Source organism: Phodopus roborovskii, unplaced genomic scaffold (assembly GCF_943737965.1).
Source record: "Phodopus roborovskii unplaced genomic scaffold, PHOROB, whole genome shotgun sequence".
NCBI lineage: Eukaryota > Metazoa > Chordata > Mammalia > Rodentia > Cricetidae > Phodopus > Phodopus roborovskii.
Genome location: NW_026126511.1, coordinates 58,884,589 through 58,905,034, shown reverse-complemented (window position 1 = coordinate 58,905,034; position 20,446 = coordinate 58,884,589). Strand labels below are relative to the sequence as shown.

Sequence of the window (20,446 nt, the reverse complement as noted above, 5' to 3'; positions counted from 1 at the left end):
AACGATTTGTCAGTGAAAAAGGTGTTGGAGAAGGATGCATGTCCTTGTGAGTGGATTGCCCTTTGTCCCTATTTCTCCTCAGAGCTTCAAAGCTCTAGGCAACTTAAGGAAAGTAATTTCTAGGAATGCTGCAGTGCCCCCTAGTGGACTGCAGTGCCCCCTAGGTCACCAAAAAGGTGACCTCAGGCCATTTCAACAGTCTAAACCAGCTCTTTTCACTCCATCATTTCCTGGTAAAAGAAATGGAGATAGTCAGAAGACAAGATGGAATTTGGAAAAGAAGAAATAAAAATGACTAAAAGATAAATCTCAAAATGTTCATCATCTTTAGCAATTAGGAAAATGCAAGCTAAAACAACTTTGACATTTCACCTCACCCCACCCAGAGTATCAAAAATTAGTAAAACAACTGACAATAAAAGCTAGTGTAGGTTGTGGGGGGAAAGGAACTCACACTGACTGTTGCGTGCAATGGAAATTGATGGAGGTACTCTGGAAATCAGTGTGGAGAATCCTCAAACCCTAAAGATAAATCTACCACACCACCACTCACAAAGCAAGGAGTAGGGGTGATGGTGTGGAGATCAATGGGATCTTCACCTCTCAATCATTCAGTTGAAAACCACAGATTTCTAGGTCCTGTTTACTGGATTCCATGTGTCTATCAATCAGTTTTTTTGTTTTTTATTATTTTATTTTATATAACAAAGTCCAATTAAATGAAAACAAACATTTGTACACAATATTTGGGAATTTGGGCGTCGTTCTTTCCAAACTACTTCCCGCTGGCAAGGGGCGCTGTCATGGGGGATTCGAAGAAGATTCAGAAATCCTGGCTGTAGTCTGTAAGGCTGCTTTGTTAACAACAATTCTCTCCACAAAATAGAATCTCACTGGACATTATGAGGATGGACACTCAAGAGAAAACATCTCCGTTGTTTTCATTTTTTAAATTTTGTTGGAAAGTTCCCAAATTCAAAGAACTAGAAATATTCCAATACCCTTAATACGCCCCCCCCTCTCTCTCTCTCACACACACACACACACAAACACAGGGAAGGAAGGGAAGCATGTAGTTGTATGTGTGAGGAGATGGGCAGATTTGAAAGGATGTTTGGGAGGGAAATTATGATCATAACATATTGCATGGAATTCTTTTTCAAAACCAAAGAGGGTACAAAAAATGTTCTAGGATTCTTTCAGGCTCTGCACTGGAGCTATTAATTTTCCCACCTGTATTTTACATTTATGTATTCCTCTTCCTCAGGCATCCTCCCCTCCAAACTCTGCTTATACAAAGTGTTACATTAGAAATACAGTGTTCCTTAGTCCCCATCATTGTCTGTCACAGTTGTGGAGTGATTGCCATGCAGAGTCATGAGGTGAAAGTGGGTGGGGCTTCTTTTTCTGTGAATGAGGAAGTTGGGTGATTCAGAGAGAAGCTGCTGTGTGTAAGCACAAGACTTGACACCCTCACAGCTAGAGAGAGGATATCCCAGCAACTGGACAGGGGCCATGGAGAGGAAGCTGGGAGCTGTGCTGGGGACTCTGTGGGTGTGGATTTGCTGTGAGTTGTGCTCTCCTACATTGCTTTAGGGATTCTCCAGAGATGTCAGTGGTGGAGGGGATGAACCAAGCTAGCGCTCCTGGGCAGTCATCCTCAAGGTGTCTCCTGGGATATTTGACAGGTGTGGGTGAAAACCCCTCATGATTCTGGTTTGCTTTTCTGTTTCCAAGCAGTGGTGAGAGGAGTTGAGGTGGAGCAGAGTCCTTCAGCCCTGAGTCTCCATGAAGGATCCAGTTATGCTCTGACATGCAAGTTTTCTACAACCATGAATACTGTGCAGTGGTTCCAACAGAATCCTAGGGGCAGCCTCATCAATCTTTTTTACTTGGCTCAAGGAATAAAGAAGAATGGGAGATTAACTGCAACATTCACTTCTAAGGAGCGCAACAGCACCCTGCACATCAGGGATGCTCAGCTGGAGGACTCAGGCACCTACCTCTGTGCAGCTGATGCACAGTGTTTCCAGCAAGCCTGTAGCCTGGCCCCAAACTACAGCTGGGTGTGCAGCTATAGCCCTGACACAGGGAGACTCTGCAGGAGGCTTTTGCACAGCTGTGGCTTTATCAGATACCCACCAACTACAAGGAAGGTGTGAGGAAACACAAAATTACCACAGCAGAAGTTCACACTTAAACTGATATAATACTGACTGTACAAGGATAAATGCTCTGAAATATCAGCCCACATGAGTAAAATCTACACTTTATTTTATCAAATGCTTGTGTTAATGTCATAATATAAATCCCTCTTACACACTCCAGAATCATTTCAGTCCTTTTCAAAAATTGGAAACTGAGAGTAACTGTTTCCATCGTGTGGTTAGAAAACACAAAACAACACTTCCAACTAATCTGCTCATCATTAATTTGATAAAAAATTAATTTTTATTTTATGTATGTGAGTGCATTGTTTGCATATAAGATTTTATGCCAGAAGAGAGCATCGGATACCACTTATAGATGGCTGTAGGCTACCATGCATATGCTGGTAATTGAATTTGGGTTCTCTGGAAGAACAGTCAGTGAGCTTAACCTCTGAGCCATTTTTTCAAGGATCCCAGCCAACACTACTATACACAGCAAAGTTTACATCACTATAGATGGAGAAATGAAGATATTCTATGACAAAACCAGTTTTAAACAATAAACATCAACTAACCCAATCCTACAAAAAGTTCTGGTAGGAAAACTCTGACCAAAGAAAATTAACTACACCCACAAAAGCATAGGCAATAGATAATCCCACTTTATCAACAGCAAAAAGAAAAATGCTGTGGGGGTGGGGAATCCACACACAATACCAACAACAAATCCAAAACAAACAAGAATTAACAATCAATTGTCATTAATACCCCTCAATATTAATAGTGTTAACTTGCCTATAAAAAGATACAGGCTAAATGAAAGGATAAGGAGACAGAATCTATCCTTCTGCTGCATACAAGAAACACACCTCACCTTCAAAAACAGTCATCACCTCAGAGTTAAGGGTTAGGCAAACACTTTCCAATCAAATGGACCCAGGAAAAAAGCGGGTGTAGCAATATTTATATCTAACAAATTAGACTTTAAATGAAAATCATCAAAGAGGCTAAGAATGTCATTTCTTATTCAACACAGGAGAAAGCTATCAGGATGAAGTCTCCATTCTGAATATCAATGTCCCAAATATACAGGCACCCACATACAAGTCTCACATAAAACTTCACACAATCATAGTGGGAGATGTCAACACCCCACTCTCAACACTAGACAGGTCCACCAGACAGATGCTTAACAAAGAAACAAAGGAACTAACAGAAGTTATGACCCAATTGAGTTTAACAGACATTTATAGAACATTTCATCCAAACACAAAAGAATAGACTTTCTTTTCAACACCACATGGAACCTTCTCAAAAATCGATCACATACTTGGCAAAATAGTACACCTCAATAAGAAAAAAAATGGAATAACAATCTGTGTCATATCAGACCACCACGCGTTAATGTTAGAATTCAACAACAACACAAATAGCAGAAAACCTACAAACTCATGGAAATTGAACAATGTGCCATTACTCTATTCCTGGGTCAAGGAAGAAATACAAAGAAATTAAAGACTTCCTTGAATTCAATGAGAATGAGGACACAACACCCAAACTTATGTATTGAGGTTTCATAAGGATCAGGAGAAACAAATAGGCTAAATAGATGTTAATTCAGGGAGAAATAACTTACAACATAGACAGATGAACACCAGCAGGTTCCTGGTCTCAAGAATGCCTCAGGATGCTCTCCTGTCCCCATGCTTCAAGCAAGAAAGCACTCCCGGTGCCCCTCTTCAGACCTAGTTCCCCCAGGTAACTGCCCCTGTCTCCACCCTATCTGCCCCTGTCTCCACCCCCAATGGGCATGGTCAATGCCACAGGTGCAGACAAAGTGAATATCCCTCTACAATCCACCTTTTAGTCTAAAGAAAATGTTTAGGCTTAATACAAAACTATATACAGAACAGTGAATAACAAGTGTGGTCTAAGAAAAGGAAAACCGAGAACATACAAACTAAAGGCCTACATATCCAGTCCTAGGGTGAAGTCAATGGAGTTTACAATACAGTTGTCCTAAGCTGGAAAGCTTAAGTCTAATACCTAATATATCTAACTAGGAAGAGAGAATAATAGTTGTGATAGTTTAATCTCCAACCTCATCAAGACCTGAGAAGGAAAATAATGATACTAGGGTAGTCAGGAAGTACGGATAGGCAACTTCCAAAAGGTGCAGTGAGGACAGAAACAGCAGGCTACCTGGACAGTCACCCAAGGTCTCACAGCAATGTTGGTACCGCCAGTTTTGGCTAAGGCCAAGAGTATCTGACAGACCACAACAAAAGCAGAGAGATAGAAAGGCTGTCTTACCCTGACTTGGCAAGGTTCAGCAGTCTTCTATGTTTGTCTCCTGCAAGCACATAGAACCAAGAGAACAGAAGTCTGGGCCCTCTCTCCAGTAAGATGAGACCAGGTGGAAATATTTAGATCAATAGAAATGGGTTAATATTTAAGACAGGGCTAGCCAATAAGAAACTAGTAACTGGCCAACAGCATTATATCTAATACAGTGTCTCAGTGTGTTATTTGTGGCTGGTGTGGCTGTGGGACCAGGCAGTATAAAAAGCTACTCCTAACAAAATGGCACCTACAATGTGGCTACTAAGACTTCCACTTAAAATGAAACAAAACTTAAAAAAGGGTTTTAGAAACAAAAGAACAGAAACAAGCAAAGAATCTTGGTAACAACATTTTTCTCAGTTGGAAACAACATTTTTCTCAGTTGGACTCTGTTTCCCTAGAGACAAGCAGAAATTTGCGTGGCTCCTTTAAGGGAGGTTTCCTGACTCATCAGAAGCAGCAAAAAACTGCAAGGCTTTTTAAGAATCACTGCTAACAATTCAGTGCTGTGTTTGAGCAGCTGAAGAGAGTAGCTGGGTGTGATAACACACCCCTTTAATTCCAGCACTCAGGATACAGAGGCAAGCAGATCTCTGTGATTTCAAAGTAAACCTGGTATATGGAATGAATTCCAGGGCAGCCAAAGTTACACACACACACACACACACACACACACACACACACAAAAAAAAAAAAAAAAAAAAACCTGTCTCAAAAAATGAAAAAATAAAAATAGAAGAAATAGAGTAAAAAAAGCCACATGAAAATGGAAAACACACAGAGAATATTGATATTATATACTATTGTGTTGTCTTTAAATTGCTCAATTGCTAAGGAAGTACACTTGATTATCAATGCTGTGAAATTAATACAATTTATATATTTTAAAAATGCTTTGACTTCAAAATTTAAGTCTAAGGACAAATTACTGGGGAAAAGAATTTCTATTTTTGTTTCCACAGAAAATGAAAAGCTGTGGATTCCTTCCAGACTAACATGGCTTGATCAAGCCAGACCCCTTGAAACAGATTTCCTGGTGATCCAACATTCAAAACAGCTTAAACAAGGTAGCCTTGCAGACCACTACAGCCAGGATTTCTGCATCTTCTTAGGGTCCCATGACAGTGCCCCTACCAGCAGGAAGCAGTTTGGAAAGAACGACACCTAAATTCCCAAATGTTGCCTATAAATGTTTGTTTTCATTTAAATGGGCTTGGTAGAAATGGTAAATTACCACAACCAATATCTTTAAAGGTAAAAGGGGGATTATGATATAGATATGAATACTTTGTTTTGGAATGGATTTTCATTTTTTGTTATAATTTAAGGTCAATTTTGTGGTATGTTTATTTCTCTTCTTGTTTAGGTATTGTGTTTATATAGCTCATTTAAAAATGTATAATTTAGTACAGATTTTAGATAGTTACCTGTAAGAGTCAAAACTTATAATTAAGTTAGTTAGGATTTCTAGATATACAGAGATGTATTTGAGATAAATAGGCATTCTTCAAAGATTTCAAGTACGTACAGAATATGGCATTTAAAATGGTGTAGGGGTTTTCTTGACAGTGAGGCACAACTGCTCCTGGTAACACCACCTGTGTCAGAAAGGAAGATGGACATCAAAGAAACTTGTTATGGAGTTTACTTCCAATATGGCAAAACTAGCCATTTAGGCAAGATAATGCTTTTTGTTTGACTTAATGCTGTATAAACTGGACATGAAGGTCCCACAGGAAAATGACTGCTGATACAAGATAGACATTGCTACAGGAGTTCCTGTTTCATGGAAGAGTCAGTCAGATATTCTATAGGACACGGAGAAAAGTGAGGGGCAAACTGCCAACACAGGTAGGACAGTTTAAATTTTCCTGCTTTGCTGAGATGTCTGCCAGACACACTATGGCCTATGGGCTGAAGATGGATCACTACAGAACTTCAGGTGACTGACCAGGCAGTGAGTTGGCTCTGTCAATTCTAGAGTTTGTATGTTATCCTTCTGTGGTCTTTGATGAAGTTGAAGACAGATAGTTATGGCTATAATTTTCCTTAGATAAGTTACATATAAGACTTTAGACTCACAAACATAGGATAGATGATTGAATATTTTTTTTAAATCTTGCTAAATGTTAATGAACTAAATATTAACTGTGGTTCTTATTCAATGATGGGAGATGTCATTCTATAAATATGTTTCTCATATTGGTTAATAAATAAAAAGCACTGTTGGCCGATAAAAAAGCACGATAGGTGGGGCTAGGAGACAAGGAAGTTTCCAGGAGTGGTTGGAGGAGAGTCAAGATGTAAGATCAAGAGAACAGAAGTCCAGACCATCACTCCGGTAAAATGAGACCACGTGGAAATACTTAGATTAATAGAAATGGGTTAATATTTAAGACAGAGCTAGCCAATAAGAAATGTTGGTAACTGGCCAACAGCATTATATCTAATACAGCATCTCAGTGTGTTTTTGGGGGGCTGGCGCAGCTGCAGGACCAGGCGGGTGGAAAAACTGTTCGTAACACTTATAGAATGCTTTGGAAGCAGTGCTAAGTTCCTAGCCCTAAGTGCCCACATGAAGAAACTAGAGAATAGTAACACTTAAGAATTAACAGCACAAATGAAAGCTCTAGAACAAAAAGAAGCAAACTCACACTGGAGGAGCAGTCACCAGGAAATAATCAATTTGAGGGCTGAAATCAGTCAGATAAATACTAGGAAAACAATACAAAGAATCAATGTAACAAAGAGTTGGTTCTTTGAGAAAATCAACAAGATAGACAACCTTTATCCAAACAAACAAACAAACAAACAAACAACAACAAAAGACAGAGAACCAGCAAATTAACAAAATCAGAAATGAAAAGGGAGACATAACAATGGACACAGAGGAAATACAGAGAATCTTCAGGTCATACTTTGAAAACCTATACTCCGCAAAATTCGAAAATTTGACAGAAATGGATAATTTTCTGGATAGGCATAATGCACCAAAATTAAATCAATACCAAATAAGCAATTTAATAGACCTATAACCCCTAATGAAATTGAAACTGTCATCAAAAGTCTCCCCCCCCCCAAAAAAAATCCCAAAACCAGATGGTTTCAGTGCAGAATTCTTTCAGAAATGCAAAATCAGCTAATACCAATACTCTTCAAAGTGTTCCATACAATAGAAGCAGAATGGTCATTGCAAAACTCTTTTTACAAGGCTACAATTACTGTGGTACCTAAGCCACACAAAAACACAACTAAGAAAGAGAGCTACAGAACAATATCCCTCATGAACATTGATGCAAAAATATTCAATAAAATACTGCCAAATCGAATCCAAGAACACATCAAAGAAATCATCCACATTGACCAAATAAGCTTTATCCCAAGGATGCAGGGATGGTTCAACATAAGAAAATCCATCAATGTAATCCACATATGAAAAACTGAAAAAGAAAAACTAATGATCATCTCACTAGATGCTGAAAAAAGCCTTTGATAAAATTCAACACCCTTCATGATCAAGGTCTTGCAGAGATCAGGGATAACAGGAACATACCTAAACATAATAAAAGCAATAATCAGTAAGCCAACAGCCAACATCAAACTCAATGGAGAGAAGCTTAAAGTGATGCTTCTAAAATCAGGAACAAGACAAGGCTGCCCACTCTCTTCATATCTCTTCAATATTGTACTTGAAGTTCTAGGTAAAGCAATAAGACAACAAAAGGAGTTCAAAGGAATACAAATTGAAAATGAAGAAGTTAAATTGACACTATTTGCAGATGATATGGTAGTTTACATAAGTGACCAGAAAAACTCTACCAAGGAACTCCTATAGCTGATAAACACATTTAGCAAATTAGCAGACTACAAGATTAACAAAACAGTAGCCCTACTATATACAGATGATAAAGGAGCTGAGAAAGAAATCAGAGAAACATCACCCTTTGTGATAGCCACAAACAACATTAAGTATGTTGGGGTAATGCTTACCAAACAAGTGTAAGACCCATATAGCAAGAACTTTGTGTTTTTAAAGATCAAAATATGCTGATTCTCAAGGGATGGTAGCTTATATTCCACGTTTGAAAGGCTCTGGCTTGCCACTTATCTCTGCATGGAACTGGAAAGCAGCTGAGCTCCTTCATTCAGGAATTGTCTTTCCATTGCTGTTTTCAGGTTGAAACAGCAGCTAAGTGGTTACAACAGCAACTCAACTGGCTAAAAACATTTACATTCCAGAGCTTCACAAATTAACTGACCCCTTGTGTTCCATTAAGCTTCATCACCATTACAACCATATTTGTTTCAAATATAGATTATCTGAGTTTCCTAGATAGTGGACAGTTCCTAATTGTCAACAAGATTTATATGAACATGGCTAGAAGTGGTGACACTACAGTAACAGCTTCTACAATAAGAATTACTCTTGCAGTCATCCCAGTTCAAAAATAGCAACCATCATAATCCTAGCTTCTTGATACTGTGTGGTGAGGAATTAGTTGTGATTGGAATATGGTAATTGGACACAGAAAGTGGGTACATTTGGGTACATTTAAAAGTCTTTCTAACTGATCTTGAGAGACCTTTTTTCTAATCATCTCCTGATTAATCTGGACTTCAAAGTGCTTGTCTAATAAACAAATGAGTTTGAGGCCTAAGGATAGTAATTTTAGAAATTTTCTAGACAAAATACAATAAACTTTAAAAAAAACCCTAAGTTTTATTTTCCACTGTAAATCCTTAAAAGCAATGAAAATTTAATTTAAATGAAAACATAAAACATGAAAGAATTGTATCAATTGAGAAAAGCACCCTTCATCCTTCCATATTTACATAGACCGCCATTATGACAGTACATTCTCTTCATCCCTCCTTCAGAAGGTCTGTGATTTCTTGCACTTGAAGTTGACCTTGACCTTCTCTTTTTAAAACTGGCCCATAGGAGTATCAGTCTGATGTACAATAGCTTTATTCTGTTACAGCCATTCATCATCTCCATTTCCTCTACTGACTCTTCCAGATTTTTTTTTTCTCATCTGTTGATTATGAACTTCAGTTTTCTAATTAGCTTCTGTAGGAAGTCTAAATTTTATCCAGTTAGTGAATGAGTCCACAGTTCCTTTCAGACACTTGTTGTCACTGTCTTCTCCTCTTCATGATCAAAAAATGATGCCTGTTGTGAGCCTATATGTTTCTCCTCATCAATAATGTCCCGACAAAACTGTTCATTCTCTCTTCTTAATGTGTTGATTCCATTTTCTGCCTCTTCAATCAAAAAGCCAATTGCTCATTAACTTTCTTCTCTTTTTACCAACACTTTTTTTCCAGTTCTTGAATGTTCTCTTTTTATTCCATCTGTTTTTCTTTTTTAATGTGTCTTGTATTATATTTTTGAGTATTTCTAAATTTTTTTTCATTTATGTTCACAACAGATATTGGTCTGTAATTCTCTGTCTTTGTGTGGTTTAGATGTCAGGGTAATTAGATTCACATGAAAAATTATACAATGATCATCTGCTTCTGTTTTGTGGAATGATTCAGAGTTGGGGTTAGTAATGAGATGTTCAGTTTCCATAAATTTGTACACTTTCTGTTGTTTTTTTTTATACATGGCTCCTACTTTTAATCTATTCTTTTAGTCTCTTCCTATAAGAGAATTGAAACCATTAATATTGGGAGTGATCACTGAGCAGTGTGCATTAAACCCTGTTATTTGTTGTTGTAGTGATTTTCTGTCCTCTCTAGATTTGCTTGTCTGAGCTTCTTTTGGGTTTTTGTTGTTGTTGTTGTTGTTTGTTTGTTTTGTTTTGTTTACTTGTGTGTGTGCTTTTCTTGGTGTGGTTAACTAATATCCTCGTATTTCCTTCTATCATCTTTTTATAGAACTGGATTGGCATGCAAATATTGCTTGAATTTGGATTTATCTTGTAATATTTTAGTTTCTTCAACAATTGTGATTGGTAACTTTCCTACTTTAGTAGTATGGGCTGGCAACTTTCTCTCAAAGTCTGTGTAACATCTGTCCAGGCTCTTCTGATCTTTGTAGTCTCCATTGAGATGTCATTTATTAATGTATTGTTTGCTTTCATGTGTTACTTAGTCTTTTTCCCCTTCAGTTTTTAGTATTCTTGCTTTGTTTGTAATGTCATTGTCATGATTATTATGAGTCACCAGAGAATTTCTTTTCTGGTCCAGGCTATTTGGTGTTCTGTATGCTACTGATAGGTACCTTCTTTTTTAGGTTAGAAAAAATTTTCTTCATGATTTTGTTGAAAATACCTTCTGTATTTTTTACTTTAGTTTCTTCTCTTTTCTTTATTTGGCTACTTGTATATGCAATCTTTTCATAGTGACTCCAATTTCCTGGATATTTTGTCCCAGGATTTTTGTAAATTTAGGATTTTGTTTGACTGAGGTGTCAATTTCTTTTACCATGTCTTCAATGTCTGATATTCCCTCTTCTATGTCTTCTGCTCTGGTGGTGGAGTCTAACTCTGAGGCTTTGTTTTGACTTCCTAGATTTTTCATTTCCAGTTTTATCTCACTGTGTGTTTTCTTTAGATATTCTATTTCATTTTATACCACTGTCTGTGTTTTCAAAGAATTCATTAAGGGATTTAATTATATCCTTTTTGTGGTCCGTGGGCAAATTCATAACATCTATTTTGATGTCCTTATCTTGTAGTTGAGCTCTATTGCAGTTTCAGGGTCAATTGTAGTAGGTTACTGGATTGTTGTGGAGATATACTGTCTTGGCTACTAAAGATTGTATTTTTGTGCAGGTGTCAGATGTTGAGATGATTGTGTTTCTATGTTTTGATTTCTGGTATTGCCTTTGTTTAGTGGATGTTTGCTTTCTTGGTTTCTATCTTAGTTAAGTATGGTTATTATTGCCTGGGAGGGAATGCTTCTCTGGGCCAATGTGTGATAGAAAATAATGGATGTAGATGAGTAGAAAAGGCTTCAGTAACATGCCAAGGAAATCCTGTTCACACCTAGAGGTGAGATCCATAAGAAGTTGAGGGTGTGGTGTGAAGAGAGTATCTTGAAGTCAGTTGCAGTAAGGTTAATAATTATGTGGAGAGCTGGGGATGGAAGGACTAGGGGCTCTGGGTCTTAACCAAGAGTTGAAATGTACAGTGAATGAAGTTGAGGAAGGGACCTGTAAGCAGGCTGTTACCAGACTGAGAATGAGAATGGAGAGGGGGTAATGGAGGACAGCGTGAATACCTACATGAGTCCCTTCCAGTATGGTCCCTGGGATAACAAGGGATAATTTTTTCTTATTTTAAATATTGATTCCAGATAGCAAGTGTAGAAAAGGAGATAGAATAGAGGGCATGCTGAGATGGTCCATAGGAAGAAGGAAAGCTAAGTCCTCCCTCAGCAAGGTTTGGTGAAAGCAGAGAGGAACAACAGGCCCCTGAAAGTGGCATGATGAAGAGATGGCGTGAAACAGGGAAAATTGCCATGTAGGTGGCAATGAAAATGAAGATGCATTCCATCACCCCAGGCAAGTGTATCCATCAGGCTCCTATATGGGGTGTCTCTATTGGCTTTTAGCACAAAGCAGTGTGTGTGAAAGAGGACAGGAAATGCATCAATATTTGACTGAGTTCCCAATGAATGGAGGAAGAGGAAGAGGACATGCAAGTGATCTGTCACAGTGCTAGGGATGGTACCATGGGAACTGAAATGGAGGACAGGAATGTAAATTATTCTGGCCTGCCATCTTCCCAAGCCTGTGTGTACAGTGTGTACAGCTGAGACAAGGGAAAGGAAGTGGGCCATAAATGGGGGTGAGGTGTCTAAAAAGATCCATGGGAAAGGGAAAAGCTGAATTTATTGCAAGATTTCACAGATTATGAAGGAAATTCACCATGGTTATTTTATAAGTAATCCTCTCTCAACTCTGCTCCATAAACCACCCAGAGCCTGCCTTATCATCACTCTTTGTACTGCTGAGCCCACTTCTTGGAAAAAGCATTGGGCCAGATTGGGATCCAAGGACCCCTCCACCTCCGCGGAACTTCCTGGGTCTGCTTTGAGCACACTAGACCCACCAATCCATGTATGACCACATTGAGGCGGCACTCACCTGATTTTAGGACACCATCACCTGCCCTCTGATCAAGGAGAGACCTTCAAGAGAGCTTGGATCATCCACAGTTACAGAATTCAAACTCCTGACCCACCTATACCCACTGGGAGAGGAGGGTAGAGAGAGAGAGAGACCCTGTCTGCACCCACTTGGAAGTATCGATGGGAAGATGGCAATACAAGAAAACACCCAACAATAGAAAGGCCAGTTTGACACCACCAGAATCTAGGCTTTATACACCACTAAACTTGAACACACCAAAGCAGATGAAGCAGAACGATTTAAAAATTAACTTCATAAAAATGATAGAGGTTCTCAAAGATGATATAGAAAATCCCTTAAAGAAATGGAAGGAAAAAACAAACAAAAATTGGAAGAAATAAAGGAAAAGACCAAGCAAAAAATGCAAGAAATAAACAAATCTCTTAAAGAAAGTAAGGAAGGCAAAACAAAGCAAAAAAAAAAAAAAAAAAAAAAACAAAAACAATCAAACAAATGAAGGAACAAAAAATTCAAGACCTGAAAACTGAAATAAAGACAATAAAGAAAACACAAACTGCAGGAATGCTGGAAATAGAAAAACTGAGTAAATGAGCAGGAGTTATAGATGCAAGCATAACCAACAGAATACAGGAGATTAAAGAGAGAATCTCAGGCACTGAAGTAAACTGTAAACTGGAGGAAATAGATTATTCAACCAAAAAATTTTTAAATCCAACAAATATTTACCACAAAACATCCAAGAAATGTGGGACACCTTGAAAAGGCCAAACCTAAGAATAATAGGCAGAGAAGGAGGTAAAGAAGCCCAGCTCAAAGGTACAGAAAACATAATCCACAAAATCTTTGAAGAAAACTTTCCCAACCTGAAAAAGGAAATGCCTATGAAAGTACAAGAAGCATACCAAACACCAAATAGACTGGATCAAAGAAAAAAGTCCTCTCGCCACATAACAATCAAAACACCTAACATACATTAAAAAAAAAAAAAGAATATTAAGAGAACTGAAGGAAAAAATCAGGTAACATATAAAGGCAGACCTATCAAAATTTCACCTGACTTCTCCATGGAAACTCTCAAGGCCAGAAGGTCCTGAACAGATAGATGTTCTACAAGTACTAAGAATCCATTGATGCCAGCCCAGGCTACTATACCCAGAAAAACACTCAATCATTATAGATGTAGACAACAAGATAGTCAATGACAAAGCCAGATTTTCACTACACATATGCACAAATCCATCCCTACAGAAAATTCTGGAAGGAAAACTCCAACCCAAGGAAGTTAACTACATTCACAAAGACATAGGCAATAGATAATCCCACTTTACCAAAAAACAAAAGAAAAAGTGGGGCAATTAGACTCACAATACCAACAACAACAACAAATCTAAAACAACAATCATTAACAATCCTTACTTTCCCTCAATATTAATGGCCTTACCTCACCTATAAAAACAAACACAGGCTAACAGAATGGATATGAAGACAGAATCCATCCTTCTGCTGCATACAAGGAACACATCTAAGCTTCAAAAAATAAGAAAGTTATCTTAAAGTCACTTAAACAATTTATAACAGTTTTCTACTTTCTTTTTAAACACATATTTAAAAATTAAAATACTTTTCATCATTCCCCTTTCCCTTTCTTCTTTACAGCCATATCTATATCCCTTTCCTCATTCCCTCTCAGATTCAGTCTCCTTTTCTTTAACTATTATTATTACATATTTGTATACATTTAATCAACTGTGTCTGATTAGTGTTTCCTGTATTTATATAATTGGGATGACCACTTTGTATTGGATAGCCAGTTATGGGAAGTATCTTTAGGGATGAATAATTGTCCTTCTTTGCCTTAATTGTCTGTAGTTCTTTGTTCAGAGTGTAGGCCATCATGAACAACAAGATAGGAGATGGGTATCAAAAGGATACAAATAGGAAAAAGATAAATAAATTGAATTATCAGGGGATATTATATTACATATAAGAAATCTCTACTAGAAATTTTCAAGTCATCAATGGGTCCAGCTATGTGGTAGGACAGCAAATCTACTTACAACCATCTTGGGCCTCTCTGTACAAACAAACATGCTGAGAAAGAGATCATCTACACATGACCATTCACTATAGCTTCAAATATGAAAATATCTAGGAATAAACCTAACCAAGGAAATTAAATACTTGTACAAGAAAAACTTTAAATCTCTGTATAAACAGTTGAGAAAAACACTAGAAAAAGAAAATCCACTCATAATCATGAATTAGTAGAATTAATATTGTGAAAATGATCAATCTACTAAAAATGAGCTAAAGATTTAGTTCAATATCAACAAAAATTCACAACATCTTTTACAGAAATAGGAAATAAAACATCAAAATATTCATATGAGAACACTCAGAATACAAAATAGACAAGACCAAAACATAAAGGCCCCATGGCAAATAATAGTTGAAACACTAAGTATACATAGAAAAGGATGTATAATGGAAACTACTTAAAAAAAAATAGATCACACATAAAGAAATTAGTATCAATCTATTAATAGTTGGTGATTGCAATATCCTACTTTCTTGGGTAATCAATTCACCTGGACAAACAATCAAACAGAAACATCAGAATTAACTGAAATCCTACAGCAGTGAACATAATGGATACTACACACTACTCTATCCAAATGTCAAAGAATGTACAAGTACTCACCAACACATGGAAAATGTTATAAAATGGACCACATCTTGGAACATAAAAAATCTTTACAAATTCAAAAATATTAAAATCGCTCCTTGTATCCTATTAGCCTCCAGTGCCTGCACACACACACACACACACACACACACACACACACACACACACACACACACAAATAATAGAATTTCATTCTTTTCTATATCTGAATAGGGTTCTATTATGCATACATACTTCTTTTACTTCTTTTGTCCCCACATTCAGGGAGTCTGGATCAGTCCTATGCTGGTTTCCCAGTTATCAGACTGGGGTACATGAGCTCCTCTTTGTTCAGGTCAGCTGATTCTGTGGGTTTCTCCAGCCTGGCCTTGACCTCTTTACTCATCACTACTCCCTCTGTGTAACTGGATTCCAGGAGTTCGGCTCAGTGTTTAGCTGTGGGTGTCTGCTTCTGCTTTCATCAGCTACTAGATGAAGGCTCTAGGATGGCATATATGATAGTCATCACTCTCATTATCAGGGAAGGGCATTTAAGGTAGCCTCTCAACTATTGCTCAGATTGTTAGTTTGGGTCATCCTTATAGATCTCTATGTATTTTCCTAGTGCCAGATTTCACCTTAAATCAATAATGGGTCCGTCTATTATGCTATCTCTTTTCTTGTTCTCCTCTGTTGTTTCCCTGTCTCAATCTTCCTGCTCCCTCAAGCCCACCTCTCCCTTCCCCTTCTCCCCTTCTCTTAATGAATGAGTCTAAAATGGCTAAAAGACACTTAAGAAAGTCTCAACATCCTTAGCCATTAAGGAAATGCAAATCAAAACAAAACAAAGATACTATCTTGTCAGAATGGATAAAATCAAAAACACCAAAGACAATTTATGCTGGGGAGGGTGTGGAGAAAGGGGTTCACTCCTCCACTGCTGGTGGGAGTACAAACTCATACATCCACTTTGGAAGTCAGTATGGCAGCTCCTCAAGAAAATGGGAATTAATCTACCTCAAGATCCAGTAATTCCACTATTCAGCATATACCTAAAAGATTCACATTCATACAACAAGGAAAGATGTTCAACTATGTTCATAGCAGCATTATTTGTAACAGCCAGAACCTGGAAGCAACCTAGATGCCCCTCAACTGAAGAATGGATGCAGAAAATGTGGTACATTTCCACAATGGTGTTCCCCTCAGTGGAAAAAACACAATGGAATACCGAAATTCATAGGGGAATGGATGGATCTAGAAGAAACCTCCTGTATGAGGTAACCTAGTCACAAAAAGACAAACAAGATATGTACTCACTCATATATGGATTTTAGACATAGAGCAAAGGATTACCAGTGCCTACAATTTGCACTGCCAGAAAAGCTAGGAAACAAAGAGGATCCTAAGAGAGAGATACATGGTCCCCTGGAGAAGGGGAAAAGTAAAATATCTCCCAAGCAAATTGGGAGCATGGAGGGAGGGGAGAGGGAGTTAGGTTAAAATACTCTCTTTAATGGCTTCCTGTCTAAACTGTTTCTTCCTTTTGGAGTGTGGGTGTAGGGAGAGGTTGCCACAGAAGCCTTCAATGTCTTTCATTCTCAATTATGAGCCAGCAGTCATAGATACCACTGCAAAAGAAGCATCTTTGCCCATAACATCTAGTGGCAGCACAAATCACGGACTTCCACATAGTTTTTGGCAGCAGCACAGACCACAGATATTATGTTAAATGAAATAAGCCAATCACAGAAAGTCAATTCTGCATGATTTCTTTCATATGTAGAATATAAAGTTGATCTCACTGAATGTGAAAATAGCATAGTAGTTACCAGAGTCCTGGGAGAGCAGAAGGAGAAAGAGATGATGAGGAAGACAGATGAATGGTTGTGGGGACTAAGAGTAAGGAGTCCTGTTGTACCACTGTACTGTAAAATGACTAAAGATGTCAAGCATGTGCTATATATTTCAAAAGTACAGAAGAAAGGATTTACAACATCATAAACACCCATAATAAATAAGGAATTTTAAGTAATAATAAAATGTCTCTAAGATTAAAAACAAAATCCAGAACTAGATGTATTGATAGCAGAATTCCACCACACATTTAAAGAAGATCTACAGCTAGTCTTTCTTAAACTATTGAAAAAAATGAAGAGAATGAGAAGGAACACCCCAAAACTCCTTCTTTGAAACCACTATTGTTCTAATACCCAAACCAGGCAAAGATACAACAACAACAAAAATCAAAGTAGAAGACAATATTCCTGATGGACAGAGACTCAAAAATACTCAATGAAATACTTAACAACAGAATACAGATAGACATACATTAAAACAAGAAAAAAGTATTTCTCTCAACCACATTGACTTTATCTCTGAAATGCTTTGACAGCTCAAAATACAGAGTCAGTTAATGTAATACAATACACAAATGGACTTAAAGACAAAATTACATGATCATCTCATAGACACAGAAAAGGCCTTTGACAAAATCCAACATGTCCTTGTGAGAGAGAATGTAGGGCCAGAAGGAACAAACCTCAACACAATAAAGACAATACATAAACCCACAACCAACACCATTGTAAATGAAGAAAACCTTGACTATTTCCTTTGACATCAGGAGTGAGAGAGAGATATCCACTAGCCCCATTTCTTTCCAAAATTGTGCTTGAAGTATGAGTTGAAGCAATAAGTCAAGAGAAGGGAATTAGAGGGATACAAATAGAGAAAGAAGTCAAAATATCTATATTTGCAAATGATAAATTACTATACATTGGAGATCCCAAAAATTCCACCGGAAAACTTCTAGATCTGACCAAAATATTCAACAGGACGACACTATCTAAAACCAACTTGTACAAATCAATAGATTTCTGTATTCCACCAACAGACATACAGAGAAGGAGATCCTAGGCACATGCCCAATCACAATATATCAAAGAGAACAAAATAGCCATGAATAAATCTAACCAAGGAAGTGAAAGATCCCTACAAGGAACCAAACCTCTGAAAAGGAGATAGAGAAAATCACTAAAGATGGAATGGCATCCCATGCTCATGGATTGATTGAATTAGCATTGTGATAGTGACTATTGTACCAAAAGCTACTCAGGGATTCTGTGGAATTCTAATCAATACCCCCATCTCATTCTACACAGAAAGGAAAAATCACCATCTTCAAATTCATATCAAATTATGAAAGAACTAGATAATGAAAACAAGCATGAACAAAAACAACATGATGGTAGGGATTACAATTTCAGATATCAAGGGATAATACAGAGCCATAGTAATAAAAGCAATATGGTACTTCATACAAACAGATATGCAGCTGGGCAATGGTGGCACACTCCTTTAAGGAGGGAGGCAGAGGCAGGTAGATCTCTGTAAGTTAGAGGCCAGCTTGGGCTCAAAGCAAGTTCCAGAACATCCTCCAAAAGCTACATAGAAAAACCCTATCTCAAAAAATGGAAAAACAAAAACAAAAACAAAAACAAAACAAAACAAAAAAAAGGTATGCTGACCAATGGAAAAAAACTGAAAGCTCCCAGGAGCACATATAACTTCAACCACTTAATATTTAGTAAAGATAGCAAAAACTTTTGATGGAGAGAGGGAAAAATCACATTTACAATGATCAGTACTGGTACAACTTGATATCCACACATAGAAGAATGAAAATCAGTCTGTATCTATCACCTATCACAACACCTAACTCCAAATATACCAAAGACCTAAATGTAAAACCCAGAACATTGAAACTGCTGGAAGAAATAACAAGCATGATCCTACATGATGTGGGGGAAAGGACTTTCTGATAGGATTCCATATGTCCAAGATTTAAGGCCAACAATTGAAAAGTGGGAACTTATGAAACTAAAAATCTGCAGTTAAGAAACAACAACAGGATGAAAAGGCAGCCCACATAAATGGGGAAGAATCTTTACCAGATATGCATCTGATAGGATTAATATCCAGAATATTGAAAAACTGAAAATTAAAAGTAAAAATATTTAAAAAGAAACAAATTTGAAAAATGTACCAGGGGTATGAATAGAGAGTTCACTAAAGAAACAAAAACAAAAATGATTAAAAATGTCTAGAAAAATATGTTAATGAGCCTTACAAATTAGAGAAATGCAAATCAAATCAACCTGGGGTTTCATTTACCCTAGTCAGAAAGGCAAATATCCATGGGAGAACTGACAGGAAATGCTGGAGAGGATGCAGGGGAAAAACAAGACTTATTTACTATGGATGATGGATGGCTTGCCAATTGTTGCAGCCACTGTTAAAATCAGTTTAGATAATTATCAAAAAGATAAAATTTAATATCCCACATAACCCAGCCATACCACCTAAGAATATGACCAAAGGACTGAACATCCTACTCCATATGTACTTGCTCAGTCATGTATATTGTCGTTTTGTTCACAATAGGTAATGTTGGACAAGTGATGAGTGGATAATGAATAAGTTGCACAGATACACTAAGGGATACTCTTCAGTTGTACAGAAAAATGAAGTGAAAGTAAATATATGGACCTGTAAAGATCATATTGAGCGAAATAACCCAGATCCAGAAGGCTAACATCACATGCTCCTTCTTATTAGGTGTTCCTATCTCGAAATCTTCAGTTGGGGGTTCACAGCTCATAGTAACTACAGAAATCAGGAAAGTAAAATGGGACCACTCTCAAGATAGGGGGATTTGGGAACAATAGCAAGAAGATAAGTAGAATATAGGTTATCTGATCAGGGAAATGGTGAAACCTGGCTCTTGAGAAGGGGGAGGGACATAAATACAGAAGAAGGTGGGGGAGGTTAAGGGGGCTAATCAGGATTCAGGTAATCTGATAAGAGAAATGAGAAAGGGGAAGCTCTTTAAAGAAGGTGAGGGAAATAAATACAAGAGAAATGGTAAAGTAACTGTAAGGCTGTCTGAAAACTCCAGGAGGAACCATATTATTAAATATTTACCTAGAAAATAACTCCTACAATGTAATAAATATACATATATAGATATGTATAGTTTTAATACACTTTTCTCATGTGGTCTGATGGTGCTTCCTCCAAGAGCAAGAGCCACCTAACAAAAACCTCAATGCCACACATGAGAAGCCCTCTTTGAGTCTGTGGCCAGGGCTATCCAACAGATTTGCAAAACATAGAGCCTAT

At 37.4% G+C, this 20,446-nt stretch overlaps 1 gene segment (V, D, J or C); it reads left to right on the top strand.

Moving 5' to 3' along the window:
- The first annotated feature begins 1,515 nt into the window (after nt 1–1,515).
- Nucleotides 1,516–2,162, top strand: LOC127230072 (T cell receptor alpha variable 22-like). The segment is given in 2 exon segments: nt 1,516–1,567; nt 1,741–2,162. Coding segments are annotated over 2 exon segments (474 nt in total).
- Nucleotides 2,163–20,446: the final 18,284 nt, after the last annotated feature.